The 25360-nt window shown below is 33.9% G+C and overlaps 1 protein-coding gene across 10 annotated transcripts in view; it reads left to right on the plus strand.

The window, feature by feature from the left end:
- PPFIA2 (PTPRF interacting protein alpha 2) overlaps positions 1-25360 on the plus strand; it is a 325957-nt gene that overhangs the window by 199795 nt on the left and 100802 nt on the right. For 9 of the 10 annotated variants that reach the window (XM_032186559.1, XM_032186593.1, XM_032186585.1 and 6 more), the window contains 3 exons: positions 3603-3704; positions 12784-12948; positions 24035-24109. In XM_032186559.1, coding sequence (XP_032042450.1) covers positions 3603-3704; positions 12784-12948; positions 24035-24109 — 342 coding nt within the window. The remainder of the gene's footprint in view (positions 1-3602; positions 3705-12783; positions 12949-24034; positions 24110-25360) is intronic. The other variant, XM_032186602.1, reaches the window with a different exon arrangement.

Consider the following 25360-nt stretch of genomic DNA (forward strand, 5'->3'; position numbering starts at 1 on the left):
CTGCTGCCAGCACATCTGGCAGCATTGACAGCCTGGCTGTCCCAATGGCCTCCCACTCTCCTGGGCACCCTTGAGCACTGACTGTATCTCAGCTGCTTCACCAGGGGATGTCCTTGACTCTTGGATTGTAATACCAAATGGTCCTTTCAGTGGTCACAGATTTCTGTTGCATTAGTTTTCAAGGCTTCTGCTGTCTCTTCAAAGATACACATGGGATAAGTGAAGAACTGTCGTTTTGAGTCAGCTATTTGCCAGTTAGACTGAGTGTTACAGCCCAAGACAAAAAGGGAAACAACAGGCCAAATAGGTCCCAAGATTATATTTATTTTTCTGTTGTTTATCATGAAAAAAAAAAAAAAAAAAGTGTCCTGATATCATTTTGTAGTATAAGAACAATGAAATCAACTAAATAATTTTCATGGCTTTGATTCTCTTTATTTCTTAATTAGCTTTATATCCAAACAACTTGTACATAAGCTTTAAGAGTGCAGTTGTGCCTGTCAAGTCATATTAGTTATGCAACAGATACTACCTTCAGGGCTCACAAAGTATGTCTGACCATGCAAGATTTCTGCTGCAAACAATAATTCCAGATGACGGTATTCCCCTGATCTCTGTTTATACAGGGGGAATTGCAAGAGCAGAGGTTGTTATCATCGCACGTTATTTATTACATAACAAGATAAAAATATGTTTTGCTTTTCATCTAACCTGTGGGAGAAACATCTTCTCTGGAGCATTACAGTTTCATATCTCAGGGATACCTTGGAGTGAAAGGGCATACTTAAAATGAGTTTCACTTGTAATATTGGAAGCATGAATTGAAAAGCAAGTTTTTATGAGCTCTTATCATACCTGTTAATTTGTCAAAGCAGACGTGACAGAAAAAGAAGCTCTAGGGCAAACTCAATTTTACTTTGAGACTTTCCATGCAAAAGACTTACAATACAAACAAAAAGAAAAATAATTGTCTTTCTATCATCATTCAATTCAGAGAAGTCAAAGCTCTTGACTTGTTAACAGTCACTTGTATCTCAGATGAAGAGATATGGCCACTTGAGCTCCAGAGGTATGACAAAGTGACTCGTTCTTGTAAATACTGGTGCTGCAAATATGTCAACAACAGAGGAATTTCAGAGGATAACAGCAACTGAATAATTAAAATGTTTGAAGGAGCTGTGTCAGTGACTAAGTAAAGAGGTCTAAGATACTAGATACATGTAGCCCAGACAAACTGGCGCTTAATAACCATTAGGGTTATAAGCTGAAAATGTTTGGAGACTGAGAGGACACTGTTAAGTATGGGACTCTAGGAGCAGAATTGTGACTAATGGTTTGTTTTCAAACAAGGGAAAGCTTAAGCTGATGTCAAAAGAAAAATTCACAAAGAATACTATTTATGACGTTCAACAAAGTAGTAGAAATTCAAATGTCTATTTATTTCCGATTATATTGACATAAGCATGAAAGATCATACTGGTGGTAGCAGGCTTGGCCTGGCAGAGCAAAGAATGTGCAATTTTATAAACCCATATCTTTCTCTCTTTGGAAGCAAAAGAACGTTAGCAGACTGCTTTGCCTTACGGCAGTTTGTAACTGGAATCATAAGTTACAAGATGATACTTTCTATCCTTTTCACTACCTCTTACCCATTCAGACACTCAAGTACATACCAAAGGTCTATTTAAATTTCAACTAAAACAAAACAAAGAAATGAAAAATAGTAGATAAAAATGTTGTCATAGTGCCTATATTAGCAGTACTAGCAACATAGATTTACCTACCATAAACACTATAAAGTTTATGTTAAGAGAAGTTAAAGAAATAATATGTGCATATGTGTTTTCCTGCTTCAAAATTCCAATTAAATCTGACCTTAAATTATTGGGTTACTATTAAATATGATATTTCATTTGGTATGTGACATTAATTAACAACCTTAAATACAAGAGTTTAAGCAAAACTAGACAGCATGACAGTGCTAAAGTAAGATCTAAAGGCACAAGTTTTAACAATACTTTTGAAAATTTGAAAGTTTTAAATCCAGTTTACAAAGCTGACTTAAGGACCCTTACATCATATATTGTATACTGCATATCTTACAAAGATTTTGACAACTAGGATGTAAGATCAAAATACGGATTAGGAGGTATGGCACAAGTTCATGTGATCAACAGCTAATCTCTAAGACAAAATCCACTGAGAATATGAGAACAACACTTTCCTTACTGGTATGCAATCTGCACAGAGGCTTAAAGTAAATTAAAGTTTAGCTGCTGAAAAAAGGGAAAAAAAAAAAAAAAAAAAAAGAAAAGAAAAAAAAAAAGTTATATATTGATAATATATCAATATGTTATTGATAATATCGATCTTATATTATCAATAATAGTATATATCATTAACTATTTATGTTAGTTTAAAGCGGAATAAGCCTAAGAATACCTACCAACCTGTTGAAAAACCCTTTCGTTTGAATAAAAGCTGCTTTCCACAACTTGAAGGGAGAGAGCAGACCAAGTTCTTTAGAGATCATTGCCAGCTTTTGTCTTAAATAGATTTAGTCTCAGCTTTATCCTACTGGCTGATGAGATAAACCACCTGGATATGTTTTTTTTCTTAAACTGCATTCTTTTCAGGGAGTTAGGAATAACTGCAATTTAATCCTAGCTGTTTATGGGTGCTTTTAAGTGCTACTATTTTTGTCAAACTCAATTAATTTACTTAATATTTAAAAATATGTTTATACTTTTGTTAAGCAGCAGTGCTGTTCATCAAGAGACCTATTTTTTTCTGGTACATGATTTTTTCTGGCCATATTACAAAGGCTTTTCATTCTTTGTTTCACTACTTCCATGAGATGTAGAATCTTTTTGGTACAATGGGTAAATCAGCCACTACCATTTAGTATATGTTGGGCTTGTCAAAAGTAGACAAAATGAAACCTTCTCCTTATTGAAATTAATGGCAAATCTCTGACTGCCATTTGTATAGGTAAAATTTAAGTATATATTTGAAGAGTAACAGCAATATTAAAATCAAGACCTTGGAACAGGCTGCCCAGGGAAGTGGTGGAGTCACCATCCCTGGAAGTCTTTAAAAGACATTTAGATGTAGAGCTCAGGGATATGGTTTAGTGGGGACTGTTAGTGTTAGGTCAAAGGTTGGACTCGATGATCTTGAGGTCTCTTCCAACCTAGAAATTCTGTGATTCTGTGAAATAGGAATATTTCACAGATACATATGATACATTGAGTTGAAGCTCATTATGTGGTGTCTCTCTTGTTATAAAATAGGCCAATTTTGTTTTCTTTGTGCTGTAGTTCTGGTATGTTGTTTGGGGAATGTTGTCGTCATCTCAGACCTTCTTTTATTTCTAAACTTATGCTAGTATTTTGCATAGGTGCTTTTTATTAGATTTATTAGTCTTTCAATGAAAAATCCATAATTTTAAAAGCTTTTGGTAAGTGTTGATGTTTATACATGCTATTTTAGTTTGTGCTGATGATTTGTAAATATTATATAAATCCTAAAACTCTAGAAAGCATATATATTTAATGATTTTGGGGTTTAAACTTAACTTCATATTTAACTTTATTTCATAGGAATTTGCTGCACTGACAAAAGAGTTAAACGCATGTAGGGAACAGCTGCTTGAAAAGGAGGAGGAGATTTCAGAACTGAAAGCTGAAAGAAACAACACAAGAGTAAGTACACAGCAGACTTTCTTGATATCATGTATGTGTAAAGCAGGAGGAATATACTTACATATAAATTTAGATCATCATTTGTGTAAAAAAGAAGATAAAATTCCTTGCCTTCCTTGCAGATATCTTTCAATTAGTACGAGATTTATCAGAATCTAAGTAATAGTACATGTCTACAATACTACAGTTCTGCAGGAAATGACTGTGTTTTAGCAAAATATATTAATAACAAACTAAACGACAAACAGATTTTGTGTATAATGAGGTAAGTACGTTCAGTTTTCATGTTTTCTGTAACAAGGGACTTGCAAAGCTTTCCAAGCCACTGGCCCTGCAAAAGTAGCCTGCATGCACCCTCATCTCTTATCAAGGCAAAATACAGATGTATGGCAGACCCAGCTTTCCCTTGTGCCTTGGATTTGATCTGAATAAGGATGAGGTGAAGGCTGCCACGTGTATCATAGTGATAAATGTTGTTTAGCCTACATGCAGCCATTGTGATCCTTGAAGTGAATGTCATTTGCCATAGAGAGAGGACAAGATTTCACCCTTAAATTTGCTATATTCTACTTCAATCAAAATATATTATTCTGTCTGTAATCAAGAATCCATGATAATGCTTTCTAGTGTCTACAAGATGGTACAAATGTAAAAGTGTGTAAAATGGCTTGAGGAAAGAGATGGCCAGATCAAGCAGGAGTCATACTGGAAATAGGCATACGGAATAGATCTCAGAGGTTGAACACCAAAGATATTTTCTCACATGCATATTCCATTCTTCTATGATCTTAGTAACTTCCTGCGTTCATCCTTTCACTAAACTAATAGCACTTTGGCATTGCAAATAACATATTTCCTTGGTTAGCTGATTTGCATTCTGAAGGATAACTAACAAAGTGCTTGACAAAAGAACTGAGAGAGGATATTTCTCACTGCTTTTTACTGCCCAGATGTAGCACCATAGTGCTATAGACTTCAGAAATCCAAAGGCAGGTGATACAGATTTCTACAAAGAGAAAGCTGCTTCATCTACCAGCTCAGAGGAGCAAGAAGAGATGATCACTTTTAAGTACAAAAGTCATAGATGTGTTGAGATTGGAAAATGTGATGGGAAAAATAGATAAAGCCTACTTTTTCTCCCATGATTTTTATACAATCTAAACAGACCAAAATACATGTAGCTCCCACAAAAACAGAATTAATGAATAGAGAAAAATATAGGAATTGTAGTGCATTCTTTAGGTTTAGCAAGCCATCTCAACTACAAATCTGAAGTATTTCTAAAGCTGCTTAAATTATCATTAACTGCTACATGTATTGCCTGTTTTTAGTGTTTGGAAGAAAACTAGGAAAGTCAATTTAGAAAACCATTTATATAGAATAAACAATAACTTGTGTTAATTTCTAGCACAAACTAGAAAAATAAACAAATTTGCAATGACATATTCTCAGATGTCATATGTTCTTCATAAGAATGTAGACAAAACTGCGTAGCACAAATCCTTTTCCATTTCTCTACAAAGCCAATTGAACTCCAAGTATGGTATATTAAAAATGCAGTGTACCAATACCTATTGTGTGTCTGATATAATAAGCAGCTCAGAGTAGGAAAAAAAAAAAAAAAAAAAAAAGCCCAGTGGTCTAACCGAGTCAGCTACAAGTCAGATCGTGCTCTGTCATAGCACTTCCTTTGCAAACCAAGAAAATTATATATTGTCCTATATTATGCTTCTTATTCTATGTAAACTACAAGGTAAGAGATTTTTTGTGAGCATTTAATACTAATTAATGAGAGTTAGAGTGTGATGATCTTGCCAGAAGTCCTTACAGTTTAAATTAATAAACTCTACTGTTTTTTCTTGAGAGTGAGGACAAATCTAGGCATTGGAGATGAAAAGATTTAGTATACAAAAATATGCAGGAAATGTAGAAAATGCATTTAAATGCATTTTGTAAACAAGAGGGGAAGATATAGACAAAGAATTAACAGAGAAGGAGAGAGAAAAAAGTCAGAGATGATGCCTTAGCCTGTCCTCCAACATTTTCATTAACAAATTATGACACTATTGTGTCATGTGTATATATTCTTGCCAGGCTGTCATATACTAAGTTAGTCGCCAGAGTCTGCTGTAATAGTCATGCTGTTTTCTGTAGGCTCCCATACACTTTGTTTATAGGAAAAGACCAGCATTTTAGGCACAAAGCTGTTGTCTTCAGAATACAATCATCTCAATGACGTACTAGTGATGAGATTTCCAACATTCATTGACAAATCATTGTCCATAATGAAGCACTTTTTAAGCTGAGATTTATGCTGTTATTAATGCAAAACAACAATAATAGTCTGTCAGAAAAAGCTGTTCCATTTTTTCCTGTTATTAAAATAAAGATTCTTATTAAAGTAATAATATTTAGAAGACTTTTGGAATGAAAAAAATGTCTTTTCTGATGGCTAGAGTCCAGCTAATTCTTCTTTCTATCCATACCACTACTGTTCACACCTAACCCAGCTTTAGCTCAGCTATGATAGTAAGGTTTACCTGCCCCTAAGGACACATAGCAGCACTATCCAGTACAACTACTTTTTTCCCAGGTATCACTTCCTTTATTCTTAAATAAAGAAGCTCAGTTCTAAATGCTCATGTTCCTGTTTTGAAACTTTTTAATCCAACCTTTTACCTCCCTGTAAAGATAGCATCTACTGGAGACCAGCAAGAAGAAATTAAAGAGGCAAATCTGTCAGATTCTCAGTACACACTCCCAGTCACTTCTTGCCTTCTAGCACCCTTTTACACTTCCATTTAAGCTTTGCTAATAGTTTTGTTTGTTTGTTTGTTTTTGTTTTTTTTTTTTTACTTTATTCTAGACCCACACCCATGTGTTTCTTTATTTTGTGGTAACACCCTCATACAGTTTTTGCCAGTCTCCACAAAAAAAGCTTCAAGACCTGATTTGCTATTTTATGACAAGCTGCAGTGTCAGACCTTGACAGTGAAATGCATTAGAGAGAGAACACACTGGCATAACATTCTTTGCAACCCATAAACTCTAGGTCTCAGCTACAAGACCATCGTTTAAATCTTACCCCAGTCTTTAGTTGTATTCCTACTCAATCCTTTGAGCAATATTCTTAAACAAAGCTCCCTAGTGATCTTTTGCTTTTAAATATGTATTTTTACTGCCTACAATAATTAACTTCTCACATATTATGGTAGAAATATTTTCATGTCAAGAACTTAGCTGACAACTTAATCTGTCAGTACATAAGGCAAAATAAAAAATGCAAGAGCATATGTATATGTATTGATTGGTGTCGTATTGCTGACAGGAAGACAAACAGTTTCTCTTTAAAAGCATTGCATGTGACTTTGAAAACATATACAAAAATATCTTAATAGAAAATGTTAGCTATTTCTATTGATGTTGTCTAGCTAGCAATCACGTAAGACTGATGTCTTTGTACTTTGTACTTTGGCACAAACTTATAAAATAAGACTAATTTGGCTATGCTAAATTTAAATTAAAGTTGAAATTTATTTTTGTCTCAGTCTGTATTCTTCAAAAGTAGAAAAAGTTTGTAAGATTAACTTTTTTAATCAGAATATGGTTATGAGGAAAACTGGGTTTTGGTTGGGCAACTGAAACAAAAATCTATTAACATACTGATATGGATTAATCTGATTTTTATCTTTAAATATATATATATATAATTTTTGTATATGGTATAAAACGTTACTCAAACTATTCAGAAATATTGTATTTCAAGTCTTCTTAGAAACAAGAAAAAAGAAACCTATGCTCATGAATGAAATACTAACAAAGGTTAGTTGTTACGTTTCTTTTACTCAGTACCTCAGGAGATGAAGCACTTGAAGTAAACATCACTGGTTTAGGTTCAACTTTATTGTCTCACTTCCTTAATGAATGATTTCTGCAACATCTTCTGTTAGTCACTGCCATCTCATAGTAGCCATAGATCAGAATTTTGCCCTCCATTATATGGTTAAATTGTCCTTGTGTTGTGTTGTAAAACTCTAAGAATATATTTTAAATGAAGGGTTTAAATCCTTTATTTAATCGATTTTCTTAGAGATCCCTTTACTTACATTAGTTTAATAGTTGCTGATACTAAAACAGACACTGTCTTTTTTAAACAAGATAATGCAAGTTCTTACAGTCTGAAAGCATGAAAATAAGTATAATTGTTTCCTAAGATTCTGTAAAGGCAAAAACATTATTTCCCTAATGCAAATGATGGCAAAAGTCATTATTTTTTCATCAATATTATGATCTCTCTCCTATGCCCCTACATTTCTTCTTCCAAAATTAGAGCTTGTATCACAGAAAACAGGGTGACAATAGCTACTTAATAGATAGTAATTCAACACCTGTATTTCCAGACACTGTGTAACAACAAGTAGTATCAACTGTTCAAACAAATAGTCATTATATTGCTATTCCTTATTTTCATAACAGAACCTTTCTTCATTTCCATATTTTGTATCATTATCCTGATTATTACATTTTCTTTCATTCTTTTATTTCACATATGTGTGTTTCCATTAGGTTTCAGGTTGCCAGTATCTTATTTAAAGAAATACAAATGTAGGACATAAGCTGCAGCTAGGCTGTAACTTTGTTTTTTCAAAGTAAGATTTTTCACCAGCAGTTTACCAGTAAAGCTATTTGATATCACCCCAGCTAACCTTGGGAGCAAATTGGTTTCCAGCACTATTGAACAATGCTGAGGAAAATTACTGGCTTAATGACTGGTTTTAAAGATAATCTGCAACCCCGTATCTGTTTATTTTACTTTTCTTTGCTTGCACAAGAGTTGGAGTGTCACCAAACAATGAGCATTCTAAATACAGACTGAAAGGAAATTCAGTTTTGACTGTACTGATTAGTAAGTAGACCTCGAAAGACCATTGGGCTCTTAGTGCATTGCACCATTCCTGTAAGGAATCCCTTAAACCAAGTGTGTCTTAGTTTAGTTCTGTAGAAGAAAATCTATTTTCTTCTATATTATTATTTTCCCTATCTTCCATTATTTATGCCTCTCATTTTCTCTCCACTACCTTCTCTTTTTATTTTATTTATTTTATTTTATTTTGCAAAAAAAGTAAAATAAAAAATATAGGCAGGTGATAACCTATGCACATGTAGCTTGTATTGTTAAATCTACTTATGCATTTCCATTTTACAATGCTTTGTAAGCCATCTGAGAAATACAGTAAACTGTATTCTAGTAGATATCTCTATTAGCTCTAATTATCATTTTAAATATGCTTCATTCCTTCAGAAAATATGCACTAGAGCATTTTTCAGTCTTTATATGATGATTTTTAAACATTGTTTGTGCTCAGGAAGAGTCCAGAGCTCTAGAAACCTCCACCACATTTAGCTAAGGTAAAATTTTCATCACATCATCTTGAGAATCCTAAAAATTGCCCAGCATAAGAGTAAAAATCAGTTGTCAGTTTCATAATTTACTGTCAAGCTTATGCTTTCCAGCAAGAAAAGCATAGCATTGACTGGATATTATGCGTGGGTGATTCTGTCCTGCTTGCTGCTGTTGATCTTCATCTTCTCTCTTCAAGCTGCCTCTCCCTGTGAGTGCCTGACAACTGTAGCAGCTTGACACAGCGTGAGGGAGCAGAAAATGCTCAGCAGCACATGTTCTTTGTTAATGCCAGAGTGTAATTGCAACATACAAAATACAACAATACCTAAACAAATTGTTTGTAATTTAAATTACCAATATTTTTACATTAGTATTTTGATGTGAAATCTTGTTTTGTTCTTCACAAATATATGGGATGGTAATTATTGAGGTACATGTATATAACAGAGAAAGTCTTCAACACAACCCCTGCCATCCCATCCCCACCCATCTCCCCTCCAGCCAGATACTTTGATTTCCTTCAGTCACTTAACTTTAACATTGCTCAGACACACTATTTTCTTCAATATCAGTTTTGTGTTTTTATATGTCTCTTTCCCCATTAATGTAGTAACTAACATTTCATACTTCTGCAACTGTAGCTACATGTGCCATCCCCAGGAATGTAGGGAAGACCTTTTTTAAATATATATATTTTTATATATATACACACACATTTTATGTACATGTAGTTGAAGCAAAAATGAATAAAATAGCAGTATCATTTCAGCAGAGGAGGAAGCAAGGATTTGCTGTCAGATGTTCTAACTCTTGGGTTGGTTGTTCCCTTTCAGCATGGCTTGGAGTAATGCAGCACAGGTTAGTCATACTCTCTGGTCAGCTAAAGTGGATTTGCTTTAAGCAGTGCTCACAGATTTTGTGGAGAAATAGACTTGACTTTTGTTGTAAAGCAAAAATAATAAATTGCTATCAGCCAGAAACCTGTGTCAGCATGTCTTCTTGAGCACTCTGAGGGCTGACAGCAAAGAAAATACTGCAGAGGTGGTTTCCAGAAAAATGAACCACTACTAGTTGAGTGGTCAGAGTGAATAAGAACAGTAAGAAAAAGCATGAAATGTTCATAAGTAGTTCAATAATCCAGCATGAGTGTTTTGACACTTACCTGTGACATCATCTCATCTTTCTATATTAAGGTTAAAAAGGCAACACAATATTTTGCACTTGAAGTTTTATTTAACAACTATGAAATATGTGCAGACATTTATATTTGGATTTGTCACCTCTAAAATGGTAATTCTCAGTTAAGGACAAAATTAACTTTTCTGTATATTAAATGGATGGCTTTGGTTTGATTTAATTTTATGTATTACAAGTTTTTAACATGATAGTAACTTAGCCTAAAGTTAAATATTTTATGTGCTGCTGTACAAAGGGCTATGGTGCTGTGCTGTTCATCCCACACAGTAAACTCCTCCACATTCACCCCATAAGAAATTCTGAGTTTCCTGTACCCCCAGACCATTCCAGTCTCTTTTATACATGGAAATCATATTTAACTTTATTTTCTTAGTCCCCATCACTTTCATCAGTCTCCATTCTTCCTTCTCTTAAGAAGGTTCCCACCTTTCTTCTGTCCATGCTGACTTCAAGTTCCCTGTCAAGATCATCTGTTTATCCCAGCTCAAAATGGGATGATAAATGTACACTACTTTTTCCTTATCGCTCCTTTTTCCCATGTTCCTTATTTTTCTGTTTTATAGTTTATGCATAATTCCTTCTGTAATTATTTTATTTTCCATGTCAAGAATTCTGTGTTGCCATCAATTTTCTTCCCTCTTATACCAAATTTTCTCATTTTTCCTTCTAAAGAAGACTTGAATACAGGCTCTAAGAATTCTCCCTTCTGGTCCAGGATGATTTGTTTAGGTTAGTAGAGCATCAAATATGATAAATTTGCTCCGTGATAGGGCAAAAATTAGTTAGCAAGATTATGGAATACTGCATTGTTTTAATGGGTGTCAGTTTAAGCTGTGGACAACTGCAGACTGACTTACTTGTCTGTGCTGAAAGTTTAACTGTGGTTCAGTATTTTCCTTTTTTTTTTTTTCCAATTTCCTCAGAAATCTTTCTTTGAAGATATGGGACAGAAAGTAGGCTGTAGAATTAGTAATCAACTATTGTCTTTCTTTCCCTTTGTTATCTCCTAGATAACTATTGACTTTCTTTTATTCAGTTATCCCCTAGATAACTAAGTGGCCTGGGAAAAAAAAAATCACAAAGGTAATGAATTTAGACCATATTCAAAAATTCTGTTATGATAGCAGTTAAATGTGCATTTAATTTCTGTTATGAACAGAAGGACTCTGTGTTTGGAAACAGTCCTGATCTAATCTAAGTTACAAAACACACATCTTTCTTGAATTTCATGGATCCATTGCAATTCTTTGTGTATTAATATTATTCATACATGTATTCACTATTTTTTGTGGATAATGCAATTATTGTAAAATTATAAGCAGGTGCAAATCCACATACAGGAATCGTGCTTGAAGTAAAGATAACATCAAACCTGAATTGTTCCTGGTCTGATAGCTGTATATAACTATTCTAATGTGATTATACCCTGTTTATACCCTTTTGTGTCTATTAGTTCATGTAACAATAAAGGTCATTATGTGTCTGAGAATAGCTATAGACGACAGAAAAATATAACTCTTTTCTAATAGTAGCTATATTAAGAATAGCATCAAAGGAGCAATAATAAACAATTATCTATGTAACTTTAAAATTTCCAGTTCAATGGTTTAGGTATAATTGTATGTTGTAACTGCAAAACATTTATCAAGTGTTGTGATTCATGAATTTAGCTATCCTGCTACAGCCTTACTGCTAAGCAATTATCTTCTATGTTCAGATAGTAAGAACAGTAGGGTTAGAGATATGAAAGCCTAGATAAATGGTGAATTTTCTGTACACCAAGATGTCATTTTAGTATTTCTTTTAACATACTTAGAGTAATAATGACAAACAATTATCATATGTTTTTACAATATGTCATTTACAGGTTATTCTGCAGGTTATTTACAATAGCCTGAAATACCCTGTTCATGAACCATTTTGTCTTCCCTGATGTTTGTAATAAACAGACACAATGAACATTTTAGAACAAGTTAGTGACAATAAAGACATGTTAGAGTAAATAATCTTAAAAATGTAATGAAATATACATTTTGCTTTTACATACTTGGTTAAGTAACTTCCAGTACAATTTAAAGATATCACAGTTAGGGTGAAATAATTATAAGCTGCTTTTATATTTTTGCATGATGTTTTAGACTGGTTTTGATTGTTATTTGATAGCTAATGCTTATCAATTACAATGACAAATAATGTAAATATGTACTTTACTTAGTTAAATAGTGACTCTATGCTGAGTGATTTGTTGAGTTTACTTTTCATAGAGTTTTAAATGAAATTAGGAGTTGATTTTCTATTTTTCTACTGATCTGATTTCATTTGATTTTGAATCATAAAATGTTGGCAATAATTCCAACAGTCCCTCCCATAATGAGGTGGCCAAGAAAATTGCCATTTGGTACCACGCACTTTGTAGTTAGAATTTCCATAGCATTTAAGTGCATAAGAATTAATAACCTTTTATATCAAATCCAATAGCTGTTACTGGAGCATTTGGAGTGCCTTGTCTCAAGACACGAAAGGTCACTGAGGATGACAGTGGTGAAACGGCAAGCACAGTCTCCTTCAGGAGTTTCCAGTGAAGTTGAAGTCCTCAAAGCTCTGAAATCACTATTTGAGCACCACAAGGCTTTGGATGAAAAGGTACAGTGTGGAAAGAATGTTATCAGATACTCCCTTTGACTTACTATACTGTGCTTTATAATGCTTATTGTGTGTTTCCTTCTTGGTATATGTCTTGTACTTGAAACATTTATACATGTTCAAAGAAGTCCTTAAGAATGTGTGACCAATAGTTACCTTGCAATTTGGGTCACTTTAGCTGTCTTTCGTAGTCAGTAATACTGACTTTTCAAAACAAGCAAATCTGTCCCTTACCAGAAAGACTTCTCCTATTTAGGAATTAAATGCCATGATGGAATTTATGTCTCTAATATGTTTTCAAGAAAGTTATTGATGAGAAAATGTAGACTTCTCAAACTTTAAAAGCACAAACTGAGGCAGAAAGAGACATTTCTAGTTACGTAAAAGAGCTTTCCTCTTAAAACTTTTTGGAAGGAAAACCTAAGTTTCAGAGATGTTTACAGCATTTACTACATAAGCACACCATTTTCTCTAAGATTAGTGTAGTATGAAATGAGTAGTAGATCCTTCATTATCAAAGTTAATGGAGAGCTTGCAGAATCGAGATTAAAAATCATTCATGATGTTAACTGCCTAGTCATATTATTAAAGGGAGTCTTTCCACTGTATTCTGTAGTGTTTTGTATTGGAAAGACTTTTGTGTGAATAAAACTTCATGTAATTCTGAGGTATCACCTTGTGTATTTCTTTATATGAATTACAAAATCTAATTCAAGTCTAGAAACAATATACTCAGAAAATGATGCATCTGAATTATGATTCATTTGAAGCATTTTGAAATGCTTCAAAACTGCACATGCAGGGAGCATTGTTCACAAGCAAGGAACCTAGTTCCTCGTAGAGCCTGTCTTGGCTGACTTCTCTGGGCTCAGAACTGCGTCTGAGTTGCTTCTCTGAGGAGGCTGAGTAAGCAGTGGAGTCCTCTTGTGCAGCACAGCATCTGGAACTGTTGACTGCATGGTTGAGTTCTGTTGTATAGAGCCAGTTTATTGGCCTCACAGTAATAAAATTAACTTTTTATTTAGAAATATTTGAAGAAGGTTGACAATATTTAAGGAACTATTATTTTAAAAACAGCTTTATGAAAAGAGTAGCTGTAGTCATATAGTAGCATTTATTCTTCATTGCTAGCTAAAGAGTGAAACATGGGTTATGAGTCATTCAGGGTTTAAGTGTCAGGTTCAGAATTAAATTAATTTAAGTAACTTATGCCAACTCCAAAATTATTTTGTATATTAGGTTATATATTAAAATTATTATGTGTGTCTCTTAAGGTATATGTTCTATTCAGTTACGTATTGTGAAAGTATATTGAAAGGAAATTTAGAAAAAGGAATATAGTGACTTCTAGCTGCTGTTAACAATTAGTTTTAATAAGTTTTGGGCCATCGTCAAGACTTACAAAATTATGTATTATTAAGAAAAATCTTTAGAGGATTTATAAGGTTTGTGGTCTGAGCCTTGATTTTTATCCAACACTTTAGACGTTCATAAAACTATAAAGAGTTCTCCTGCTTTGTACTTTATGACACCATGTTGGAAATATATGAGGAATAACAAGAAATAAATTTTAAATATATTCTGATTATTCAGCAATTATTTATTTATTATATATATTTTTGTGAATGTTTAGGTTTTATTTTACTATGCAGTTTATTTTATGTATCAATTAGATTAGATACAGACTTAGACTGAAGCTAAATATAATATTTTGGCCTGTATTCCTAAATTATTATTTTTTTTAAGTTAATATAACAGATTTGAATCTGTATTCATTTAAAATTTTTGGACTGACACGGGTACACATTTTATGTATCTACTGTGTCTCTTCCCAGTAGTAATGATAATGGTCAGTGTAGAAAAATCAGATATCTGCAGTGATATTAACATGAGGTTTGTTACAATAGAAAAGTTGTTAAATTGATTGGCCAAAATGACTTCTTTCTATGTGTTATTCACCTGTGCTTTGAACCATTTTTCTTGTGAAATAATGAATCCGATTTTATTATAAAACATTCCAAGGTTATTCAAGGAAGCAGTTTAGTAAATGCTATTAGAATAACCTGTTATAAACCTAGTACACATTATTTTCAGGTACAAATCCTGTATAAAATTATGTGTTCATGTTATAGTAATTCTCACTAAAAGGAATAGAACACAGATGTTTTATATACCATACAGATACGCGATGTTAGAATGCTACCACATTACATTTATCGTTGCAATTAGTGGGATTTTTATTCAAAAATAATGGAAGTGAAAAAGACTGCAGACACCCAAATTGGCTAATAAACCTTTATGATTATAGTTCCAATGTTTCATTACCCTAACTGTAATGTCTTTTTCTACAACATCTAGTTGAAATTTCTATTGCTAAGTCTTGCACCTGCTGCCTCTTGCTCTATCACTGTGCATCTCCAAGAAGAAGCTGTCTTTTTCTTCACAGCTTTCTGTTAGCTAGCTGTTGACAGCAGTAAAGTTTCCCACGAACCTTCCTTTCTTAGGTTTGAAATGACCCAGCCTCTCTTCATATGCCATGTGCTCCAGCCCCTGACCACCTTGGTGGGCTTCCAGTAAACTCACTCCAGTCCGTCAGTGTCTTTCTTGTACTGTAAAGCCCCAAACTAGACAAAGTATTCCAGCTGCAGTATCTAAAGTCCTGAGTAGAGATATATAAACAAAACCCTTGACCCACTGACTTAGCTTTTGGTGAAGTAATCCCAGGTGCTTCCAGCCTTTTTCACAAGGACATAGTCGTTCATCTTGCTGTTCACCACAATACATAAATCTTTTCTTCTAAACTGCTTTCTCCACTCCAAACCTGTTATGTTTCTTGAGATTCTTCCATCCATAGTAATTGGATGACAGTTGGACTTTGTCATTGATCACCAATTTCTGAGCCTTGCAGTCCTGCCAATTTTCCATCTACTGTATAACTCACTTATACAATTCATATCTCAGCTTTTTCTCTAGTGGGGTAAATTGAAGATCTTCCAAAAGTCTTAAAACATTCACTGTTCTCCCCTTATCCATGGAGCCAGGCATCTCATCACACAAAAAGTAGTAAGGCTGGCCAGGTGACATTTCTCTTTTACAAAGTCATGCTGGTTCTTCCCAACCACTGTCTCATCTTTTATGTGCCTGGAAATGGCTTCTAGGATTATTTGTTCCATAAATATCACAACACTGATCAGTTTGTGTTTTCCAGGATCTTCCCAGGATAGTTGTTTCCTTTTGTGGTGATGGACATGATTTGTTCTTTTTCCACCCACTGGGAACCTTCCCTAACTGCCATGACTTTCAAAGATATTAAAAGCCTCATTATGACAATGAATTAATCAAGTCTGTCAGCACCTTTGCATGCAGCCAGTCTAGCCCCTTTGACTCAAGTATGCCTGATTCACTAAAGTGTCCTGTCTTCTTGTATTGTGGGTTATGCTTTGCTCCCACAGATTTGTTGCTGTGCTTAGGGAGGTCAGTTGGCAGACCTTACTAATAAATAGTGAGGGGAAAAAAAATACAGAATATATTGATGTCACGGGAAATAAAAACCGCCTCATCAGAAAATGCACCCAAAAAGGAAGTAGGTTAAGGATAAAGGGTAAAGAAAACTGACAGAATTGCATTGAAAACCAATAACTTAACCATCACAACCTTGAAAAAGCATAGTAAGATATTTTCAGTAAATCTTTACAAAAAAAATCAGAAGGTGTTTACATTCTTCCTAAACACAAATTTGCTGTTTTATCTTCACTTCCTACACAAAAACATCTTGAGGTGTTGTAACAAGCTTTGTCACAAAACTTGACTAGTGGTGCAAGGATTGCTATGTACACAGTACAACTATAAAAACACAATCATTACTATAATAAAATGCAATGAAAAATGTAAAACAGACTCTAAGATGGAAAATAAAACATATCAATTTAGGATTCATCTTTCCAGGGAGGCCTGTTTAAGGAGAACCAGGAATTGAACTTATCTCAGAATGCTTATTGGTTCTCTAGATATTACAGGAAGTCTAGGCTTTATGTTTAGCTTTCATCCAAAAGACAGACCAGTAAAGAGCAACCATGGCCATGATAGCATTACTCAGAGAGAGCATGAGTATCTTTAACAGTTATTTCACCGTCAGCTCCTTCAGCATCTCTTCATTCCCTATCGAATGAAGGCTTTTCATGAACTTCCCAATAGCAGAGAGCCAGTCCTGTTTGGTTAAGCCCAATAGATAAATCCTGGAGAGCAGAAGGCAGGAAGAGTATGCTGTTATTCTTACCCTATTATCCAATGCCAAAGTCATAGTTGTAGTTCACTTTGTGCAAATTTTCATTTTAGGGCATGGAGGTAATGATAACATTCCTTTAGTTTTGACTATTTACTGTTTTATATTTTTTACAGTCTATTTACTGTGTTATATGTATCTCAAAAAATTCATTGTGTCTTCTTGGCCAAGTGAATTGTCACAGCAAATGAAATTCATACTACACTAAATGTATTTCTCCATAGGAATTTAGTTTGACAGAAACTGTATGTTATTTTCAAGCATCTTTATATGTCTAATTATACTAAATTTCTTAGACTGAAAACTAACATAGGCAGTTTTGCTACCAATTCTAGATTTTCTTCATATTTAGAGTTGTCACACATCCTGTCAGCAAAAAGACATGGAAAGGGTCACGGTGTAGCTGGTCTATTTAATGACATATTTTATATAATTTTTCATTCCAAAGGAATCTAGACTTTTTTTTTTTACAGTAACATTATGTTCAGTGATTGTGGTTTTTTTTTCTAAGTACAAAGTTAATTTATATGCTGCAAACAACAGGTATTGATAAAAAAAATAAAAAGGACAAGTTTTAAACAGAGGTTAGGACTGGTTAGGACAGGGACCAGTGTGAAATTCTAGCATCACATTTTTAATAGGCTTTTCCACTGCATAAGTCACTTGAAATTTACAGCAGTATTTAAAGGGAAGATGATCTGTATAGATATACCAGTTCAGTTAATCACCATTGACCTGCTTAAATGCTTCAGGTCTCAAAGGCTTCTCTTACTGCTGTTAAGTAGATGATATCTTTCTTTGTTTCATGCAACAAAAATATATAAATAATGTAAAACAACACTATGGGGTATACATGCATATATAGAACAGTTTATAACACAGCAGATGAAGAAGAGATTTGCTAGACATCATTAGTATGGAATAGAAAATACAAGCTTACATTAACTTCATGGTTAGACTAGTCATTGTACTTGAGTAGGTCAGGAAGTACATATTACTTATATGTAGTTCAGGAAGAACAAAAACTAGAAAAAAATGTTATTTATTCATACTGTTATATAGCTTAGTTTCCTCCTAATATCTGTCTGAACGTTTTGTTTTCTGCATATTTTTTTTCTATTTTGATTTAGAGTTTTGGTTCAACTTTTAAAATGTACATTTGGAAAGAAGAAACATAAGGAACTTCTTCTCCAAGCTCATTTTTATTTGATTTGTTAAGACAAAATGTCGAATTGATCTTCACAGAGAAACGAAACTACCAGATCTTACTGTCTTAGCTAAGATTCAAAAAAAAACACTAGTTCTCTTAAGATTAATTCATGGCAGAAAAGTATACCTGTCTACTGTTGAAAACAAAAACAACCTATTCACGTCAACATTACCACTATCTTTTTATTCATTAGCAAGTAGCTAAGAGAGCTTTTATTCACTAGAGTGTTCATGAACAAAAGTGATTCAATTCTAGCATGTGCAAGTGTTTTTAAAAGCTCTTTGTGGGCTGCAGATCTGGAGAGAAAGAAGAAAGAATTTGACAGCTAGGAAAAAAGTGGGAAGCAGTTGCTAGGAGACAGAGAAAGATGGGTGATATTTTGCACCGACAGTGGTGCTAACATAACCTTGACTATGTTAGATTTCAAGATAACATGGCTGAATTTAAAAGCCAGTGGAGTACCCGGTCATCTGAGCCCACATTGGGTTCACCCAGTGACAAAGAGAGAGCAAGCCTTTTCTTTTCTATTTGTGGCACCATAATGGGAATCTGGCCTTTAAGAGTGCATATTGTACTGTTTTCCAATAGATCAGATGACATCTGATTAGTCTTACTTTGTGAAGTCCTGTTTAGTAAAACCTTAGCTAGTTCCCAAGAAAATAGGAATACATTTCGTATGAAATTTAGGTAATAGATTATTTTTGAAGTGATAAACTCAAACACAGTAATGCTTACTTATATGAACAACATTTACTCAATTACTGTCTTTAAGCTACAGATAAAACGATGTCAAATTCTATTAATTCATCCAAAAAAAGTGTCAGATAAACATACTTTGCAGTCATTCCCACTCCTTTGTCTCTCAGAAGCAAGTGACCCAGAAAAACAGATTTTAATGCATCTATGACAAATTGGGATGGTTCTGTTTGTTTTCTTTAACAAAAATTTGAAGAGGTAATCCAATACAAAAATCAGTGTAATACATATTTATATGGCTTTCAGAGACTTTTGCTGATGTCCCTTATTTAGGTTCAAAGTTTATTATATATGAACTTAAAAAGTTCAAGAAAACACTAACACAATCACAAACTGGTAAATACTACTCAAAGTATTTTTCTCAATATATGTGTATTGAATACATTGGTATGACCTTTGCAACCTGTGCTCTTTTCTGGAATGTGAATGACCAAACCTTAAATCTTTATTCAGCTTTTGTGTTCTCCAAGTGAAATCAGTTGAAGACTAAGAAGTAAATTTGAATTAAGAAATAAAGTAACAATTTCTGGGCAGTAAAGTAGAGCAGATTTCTCCTTCAAATCAGAACACTGATACAGCTTTTTATTATTATTATTTTCTTTCTTTCTTTCTTTCTCTTTTTTTTTTCTTTTTCACTGGCATAATGGAAGATTGGCTTTAATAACTGCTAAGTATGTGGTTGAACACAAAAAATTAGTTGCAACATTTCTAACGTCACCATGGCAAATGTGAGTCTAAATTAGTTGTTCATTGCTCAGATGAAAAGAAAAAAGAAGACTTCTGTGCCAAGACAGAATTTGCTTTCATATCCTTTATAAAATCTTATAATCAGAGAAAAAATAAAAGCCATCAGACTGCAATTTTGGTTAGGCCATTATAAAAAAAGACAGCACATTAACTGTGTACATGCAAAGGAGGAATATGAAGGGAAAGGAAGGCAAGGCAATACAAGACAAGGCAATTTCCATCTGTAGCTCTGTTTCACGCTGATACTGTTCCATGTTGTTACTGACAAAAGGACAAGAAAGCAAAGCTTGGTTTTGAACATAATAGGTTGATATTCAAAATAATGACATTAATTCTCTACCTGTTTTTTTCTGAATTGTTATGTAAAAAATGTGTCTCCTACTTTGTCTTTAAAACAGCTGCCTATTATTTCCAGGTAGAGTTGTTTTTCAGGCTGTAAAATGTCTGTATAAAACCCGCTATGATTCAGTTCTACAGAGCCACAGTGTAAAAAGGTTTTTGTGTGATTCCAGCTTGTTATGGCACTCTGACCTCCTCAGTGATGTGGCCGAGTTGGTTTGCAAATTCTAACAATACTCTAAAAGAATGCAAGTGTTAGACTTTTAAAATCATGCATTCTCATTTATAAATGAGAATTTATAAATCAGCTCACTTGGGCTTGAATATATACAGTTTCAGGAAACTTTAGGAAAAATTAAAGTAAAATTGCTAACTCATTGCATTTAATTTCAGCTAGTAGCAATTACCATCTTGTGAAATTTTCCTCAATCATTTTGTCCCTCAGCAGCACTTACAGCCAAGAGGACTGAAGCCAGAAAGAAGACTCATTTCTCTATGTATTTTTTACATGTGGGCTGAGATTTCCATTAAGAAATTATATTCTACCAGCTCCCACTGTTTTCAAAGAGGTTCAAATCAGACTTCTCGAGACAGGACTACACCCCTCACTGGTAGGACACAGACTACATATACATTTGTGTAGAGCTAGTGAAAGACAGAAATGGTTCTGGGAAGAGAAGAAGGATACAGAAAGAGGTTTTAGGATCTGCTGAGGAATTGGGGGAAACTCTGGGAAGATAGAGAGCATGGGAGGAAAAGAGAGAGAGGAAGATCATCAGAGGGCTGGAGCATCTCCTCTATGAAGACAGGCTGAGAGAGATGGGGTTGCTGAGCCTTGAGAATCATAGCATCATAGAATCATTTAGGCTGGAAAAGACCTCTAAGATCATCAAGTCCAACCATTAACCTAGCACTGCCAAGTCTACTACTAAACCATATCCCTAAGTGTCACATCTACAGGTCACCTTCAGGGATAGTGACTCAACTGCTTTCCTAGGCAGCCTGGTGTAATGCCTCACAACCCGTCCAGTGAAAAAATGTTTCCTAATATCCAACCTAAACCTCCCCTGTTGCAACAAAAAAGAGGGCTCCAGGAAAACCTTATAGCAGCCTTCCAGTAAAGGAAAGATGGAAGGACTCCTTGTCAATGAGTGTGCTGATAGGACAAGGGGTAATGGTTTTAAGCTAAAAGAGGGTAGGCTTAACATTAGATATACAGAAGAAACTCTTTACCATGTGGGTGGTGAGGCACTGGAATAGTTTGCCCAGAGAAGCTGTGGATGCCCTATCCCTGGAAGTGTTCAAGACCAGGTTAAATGAGGCTTTGATCAACCTGATCTAGTGGGAGGTATCCTTGCCCTTAGCAGGGGGGTTGGAACTAGGTGGTCTTTAAAGGTCCCTTCTAACCCAAGCCATTCTCTGATTCTATATTAGTTCCAGGTGGTGGAGTCATACTGCCTTACTGCCTTGACCGTTTTTCCATCTGGTTAGGGAAACAGGTCATCAAGCTGCTCTTGGAAGGTGGGAGAACTGTAGAAATAATTCTGGTTTTTGAGCAGAGATAAGAATTAAAAATTTAATTTAAAATTTAATTTTAAAAAATTTTAATTTAATATTTAATTTAATTTTTTAATTTAAAAAAAATAAACAAGCAAGCAAAATTTAAAGTAAAACAATGAAGCAAGAACACTTTTTCAGCTATTTAAACAATAACAGATTTTCAACTATAGTCAGAATGCGTTATGGTTTTGGTGTGAAGTATTTCTATGAAAGATATAATTGCATGGAAATTATGAAGAAATTCATCTGCCTCACAGATGAAAGGCATCCTGAACTGCCACTTCAGGATGACTTAAACTTCATTTGGTTAGTTGAATAACAGACACAGTCAGTTACTGCAGCTCAGCTGTTGATTACATATTCAAACTCTACATGAAATGCCCATTTAAGCTACAACATGTATCTTGAAGATCATTAAAAAACTTACTTTTTTTTCTTTTTCTGATAGCGCTAAAGGAATAAAGTTCTTTTTAATCTTGGGGGCATCTTAATATTCTTATATCTTAAGCCTCTTCAGCTCACTTTTCTTTTGTTTCTTTGAGCATCTGTCAGTCATGTCTTCTATAGTCTTAAGGCTAACAGCCTAGTTTAGTATATAATAAAACTATAGTTACCTGAGAGTTTTCATATAATTTATTTGTCTACATAATTTTGCATAAATAAAGTTGAAGTTTGTAAGGAAAACCAAAAACCTCAAAGTACTGCATAAGCAACTATTTTTGCATTTGTCAGAAAGGCTGAATAGTTTTATTTTTTGTGTTTGTTTCCCGAATGTGTATTTGATGAGATTTTAATAGTTTTAAAATTGAGATTTAACAAAAATACTGTACATTCTATGTTGCAGGTTTGCTAACAAATACTTCTAAAAAGTATTATAAAAAATATTTATATTTTTTATAAAAGTATTATAAAAAATACTTTTCATCTACTGAAATGTAAACTTTTCTTGTGATTTAGTGAGTCTTCTAGCAATATTTGGCTTTCACTATCAGTAGTAAAGGAAAACAAAGCATGCAAAGAAAGAAAATGGCATTTATTAGACTAGAAGTTATCACAGGAAAAATTATGAAAGTTTTTTTTCAGGGGTCAAGGGCCTGGAAACAATTGTACATACATGAAAATGTACAGTGTTTCATTGTACCCGAATGATTAATTTTTGTTTTGCTTTGTTTTGCAGCTGAGTCTACTGATCTAATAGAACATATTAGTTTTCTCTACAAACACCACTAACAGTCTTAAATGTCCTTAGATCATAAACTGGAACTAACACAGTGCAGTGGGAATGGGAGTTGAAATATATGCTGAATATATGCTAAATTTTGGCAAGTCATTTAAGGTGAGGTGCCTAATGAAGTTGTGCAATTTAGGAGAAGAGTTGCCATAAGATCCCAGACAGAAGAGGGAAAGTCACCAACACACAGCACTGAAGCTCACTTTAGGTCAGCTCTGCCTTTTGATCATATTGGGAGCCTGGTGCCCACACTGCTAGCTTAGGTTATGTGTGGTTACATGAGCTGATGCTGAGCCAGGGTGCTCAAACAACAGTAATGTCTTCAGAGGTATCGAATTATTATTGTTGTTGCTGCTGTTAGTTATTATTATTAATGGTGTGAATCATAGACATACAACAGGAACATCTCTGAAGCTTGTAGAAGCACAACACACACTTCTGCTTTTGAAAGTGTAACTTGTTTATGATTTTTTTTTAAACCCAAACAAACTGCAAAATGATATGAATAATCTTTAATGTGTGCGTCTGAAGGCAATGCTGCAAGTTATTTTTTCAATGAATTCATTGCATTCAATTAATATGAGCAGATTATCTACCATGGAGAGGGCTTAACACATTTGCCAATGTTTTTTTCCTTACTCTTTGTAAAAGATGCTTGTGAATAACATTTTATTTTTATGCATAATATGGTCTTAGAATATTTGCAATTGCTGTGTATTCCATCAGATTATAGGCAAACTGTGGAACAGCAGTACAGTATTTAAAGTTTGACACCTAGTTTTGTGGGTTAGTCTTTCTATAGTTAAGTTTCAACATTTTACTACAGAGTATGTCTTATGAAAGGATGCAACACACATACCTACAGACTAGCAGGGCATACTGTAGTGCATATGGCAGATTATATTAACTTTAAAGACTGATAGAGATTACGTTACTGCACATATTTTGATTTTTCTTCTAGGTAAGGGAGCGACTGAGGGTTTCTTTAGAAAGAGTCTCTGCACTGGAAGAAGAACTAGCTGCTGCTAACCAGGAGGTAACATAAACACTTTCTCCCCTTTTGAGGTTCTATTTCTGTAATATTCTGTCCTGTGTATTCCAGTCTCATTTCTTAAGCCTCTCAGGAAAAAAAAAAAAAAAAAATGATAAATTACATTCTGAATAAACTGCTCAGCAAGGCTTGTTTAAGGTGCTTATCAGATTAATACAACCTTTTGTTCCCTAATTTATTCTGTTCTTCTGTTGTGAGCAAACCACAACTCAGGAACTAGTGACAGGCTCTCAAATTTTTTATTGGACATGAAAAAAGAGTGAAACAACTAATCTGTCAGATACTATAAGAAATTGAATTTCTATTATACTATAAAATTAAGTAAAACACATATATGTACACATGATGAAATAACTTTATGGTTGATGTCAAAATTTAGGTTTGTCTGCCCTTTTAAGTGCAGTATTTCACAGTGAACTGTGGTGCCATATTACTTCTGTGAATTTAGACAAGAGATTTTTCACCTGTAAGTTAACTTGCAGATTGTTACCATAATCTTTTGTTTGAAAGAGTGAACAACAACACTTAATTGCATTATACATGCAAGCACACACATATATAGAAAGGAATTCTAAACCCTAAAGAGACAATGCTAAGGTCTGACAATATACATAATGGAGTTGGCTAGTCACTTTGCTATCCCCATCATATTCTGAATCTCCACCTGACAGGTGCCTTTCACAGTGTTTAATGTAAGTTAGACAAACAAGAGAATTGGATGAAAGCTATTTTGGGTTATGTCCATTTACTGGTGTCCTTTTACTCAGCCTTAAGACAGAAACTGAAAACAACTACAGGCAAAGTTAAACTACTACCAAATTATTCAAGGAAAATAGAATACCATTCAATTCAGAATAATGTATATGACATAATATAACATAAAATAGATAGTACTCAAGCAGATTTTGTTCTGTGTCTTTTTGTTTGTTTGTTTGTTTTTTAACTCCCCTATATTAAACTAGGAAAAGTTACTTTCTTAAAGTAATTTCTTAGAAACAGGATCTGCAATTTATTAGTGTTTCTTTTTTATAAGCTATGAGCCAGATATTATGAATCACCCTTTTCTTTGAACAGATAAAGTGCAGTTACTTTATCTGTAAAATAAAATCCCTCTTTTGCTGTTGCATTTCAGAAAGTTCAGAATACTTGGGTTCATATGACTTACATATACGCAACTAATGTGTTATTTGTACTAGCGCTTGTTAAATAGGAAACAGTCCTTTTGGACAGTCAAGC

This window comes from Aythya fuligula, chromosome 1 (assembly GCF_009819795.1).
Source record: "Aythya fuligula isolate bAytFul2 chromosome 1, bAytFul2.pri, whole genome shotgun sequence".
NCBI lineage: Eukaryota > Metazoa > Chordata > Aves > Anseriformes > Anatidae > Aythya > Aythya fuligula.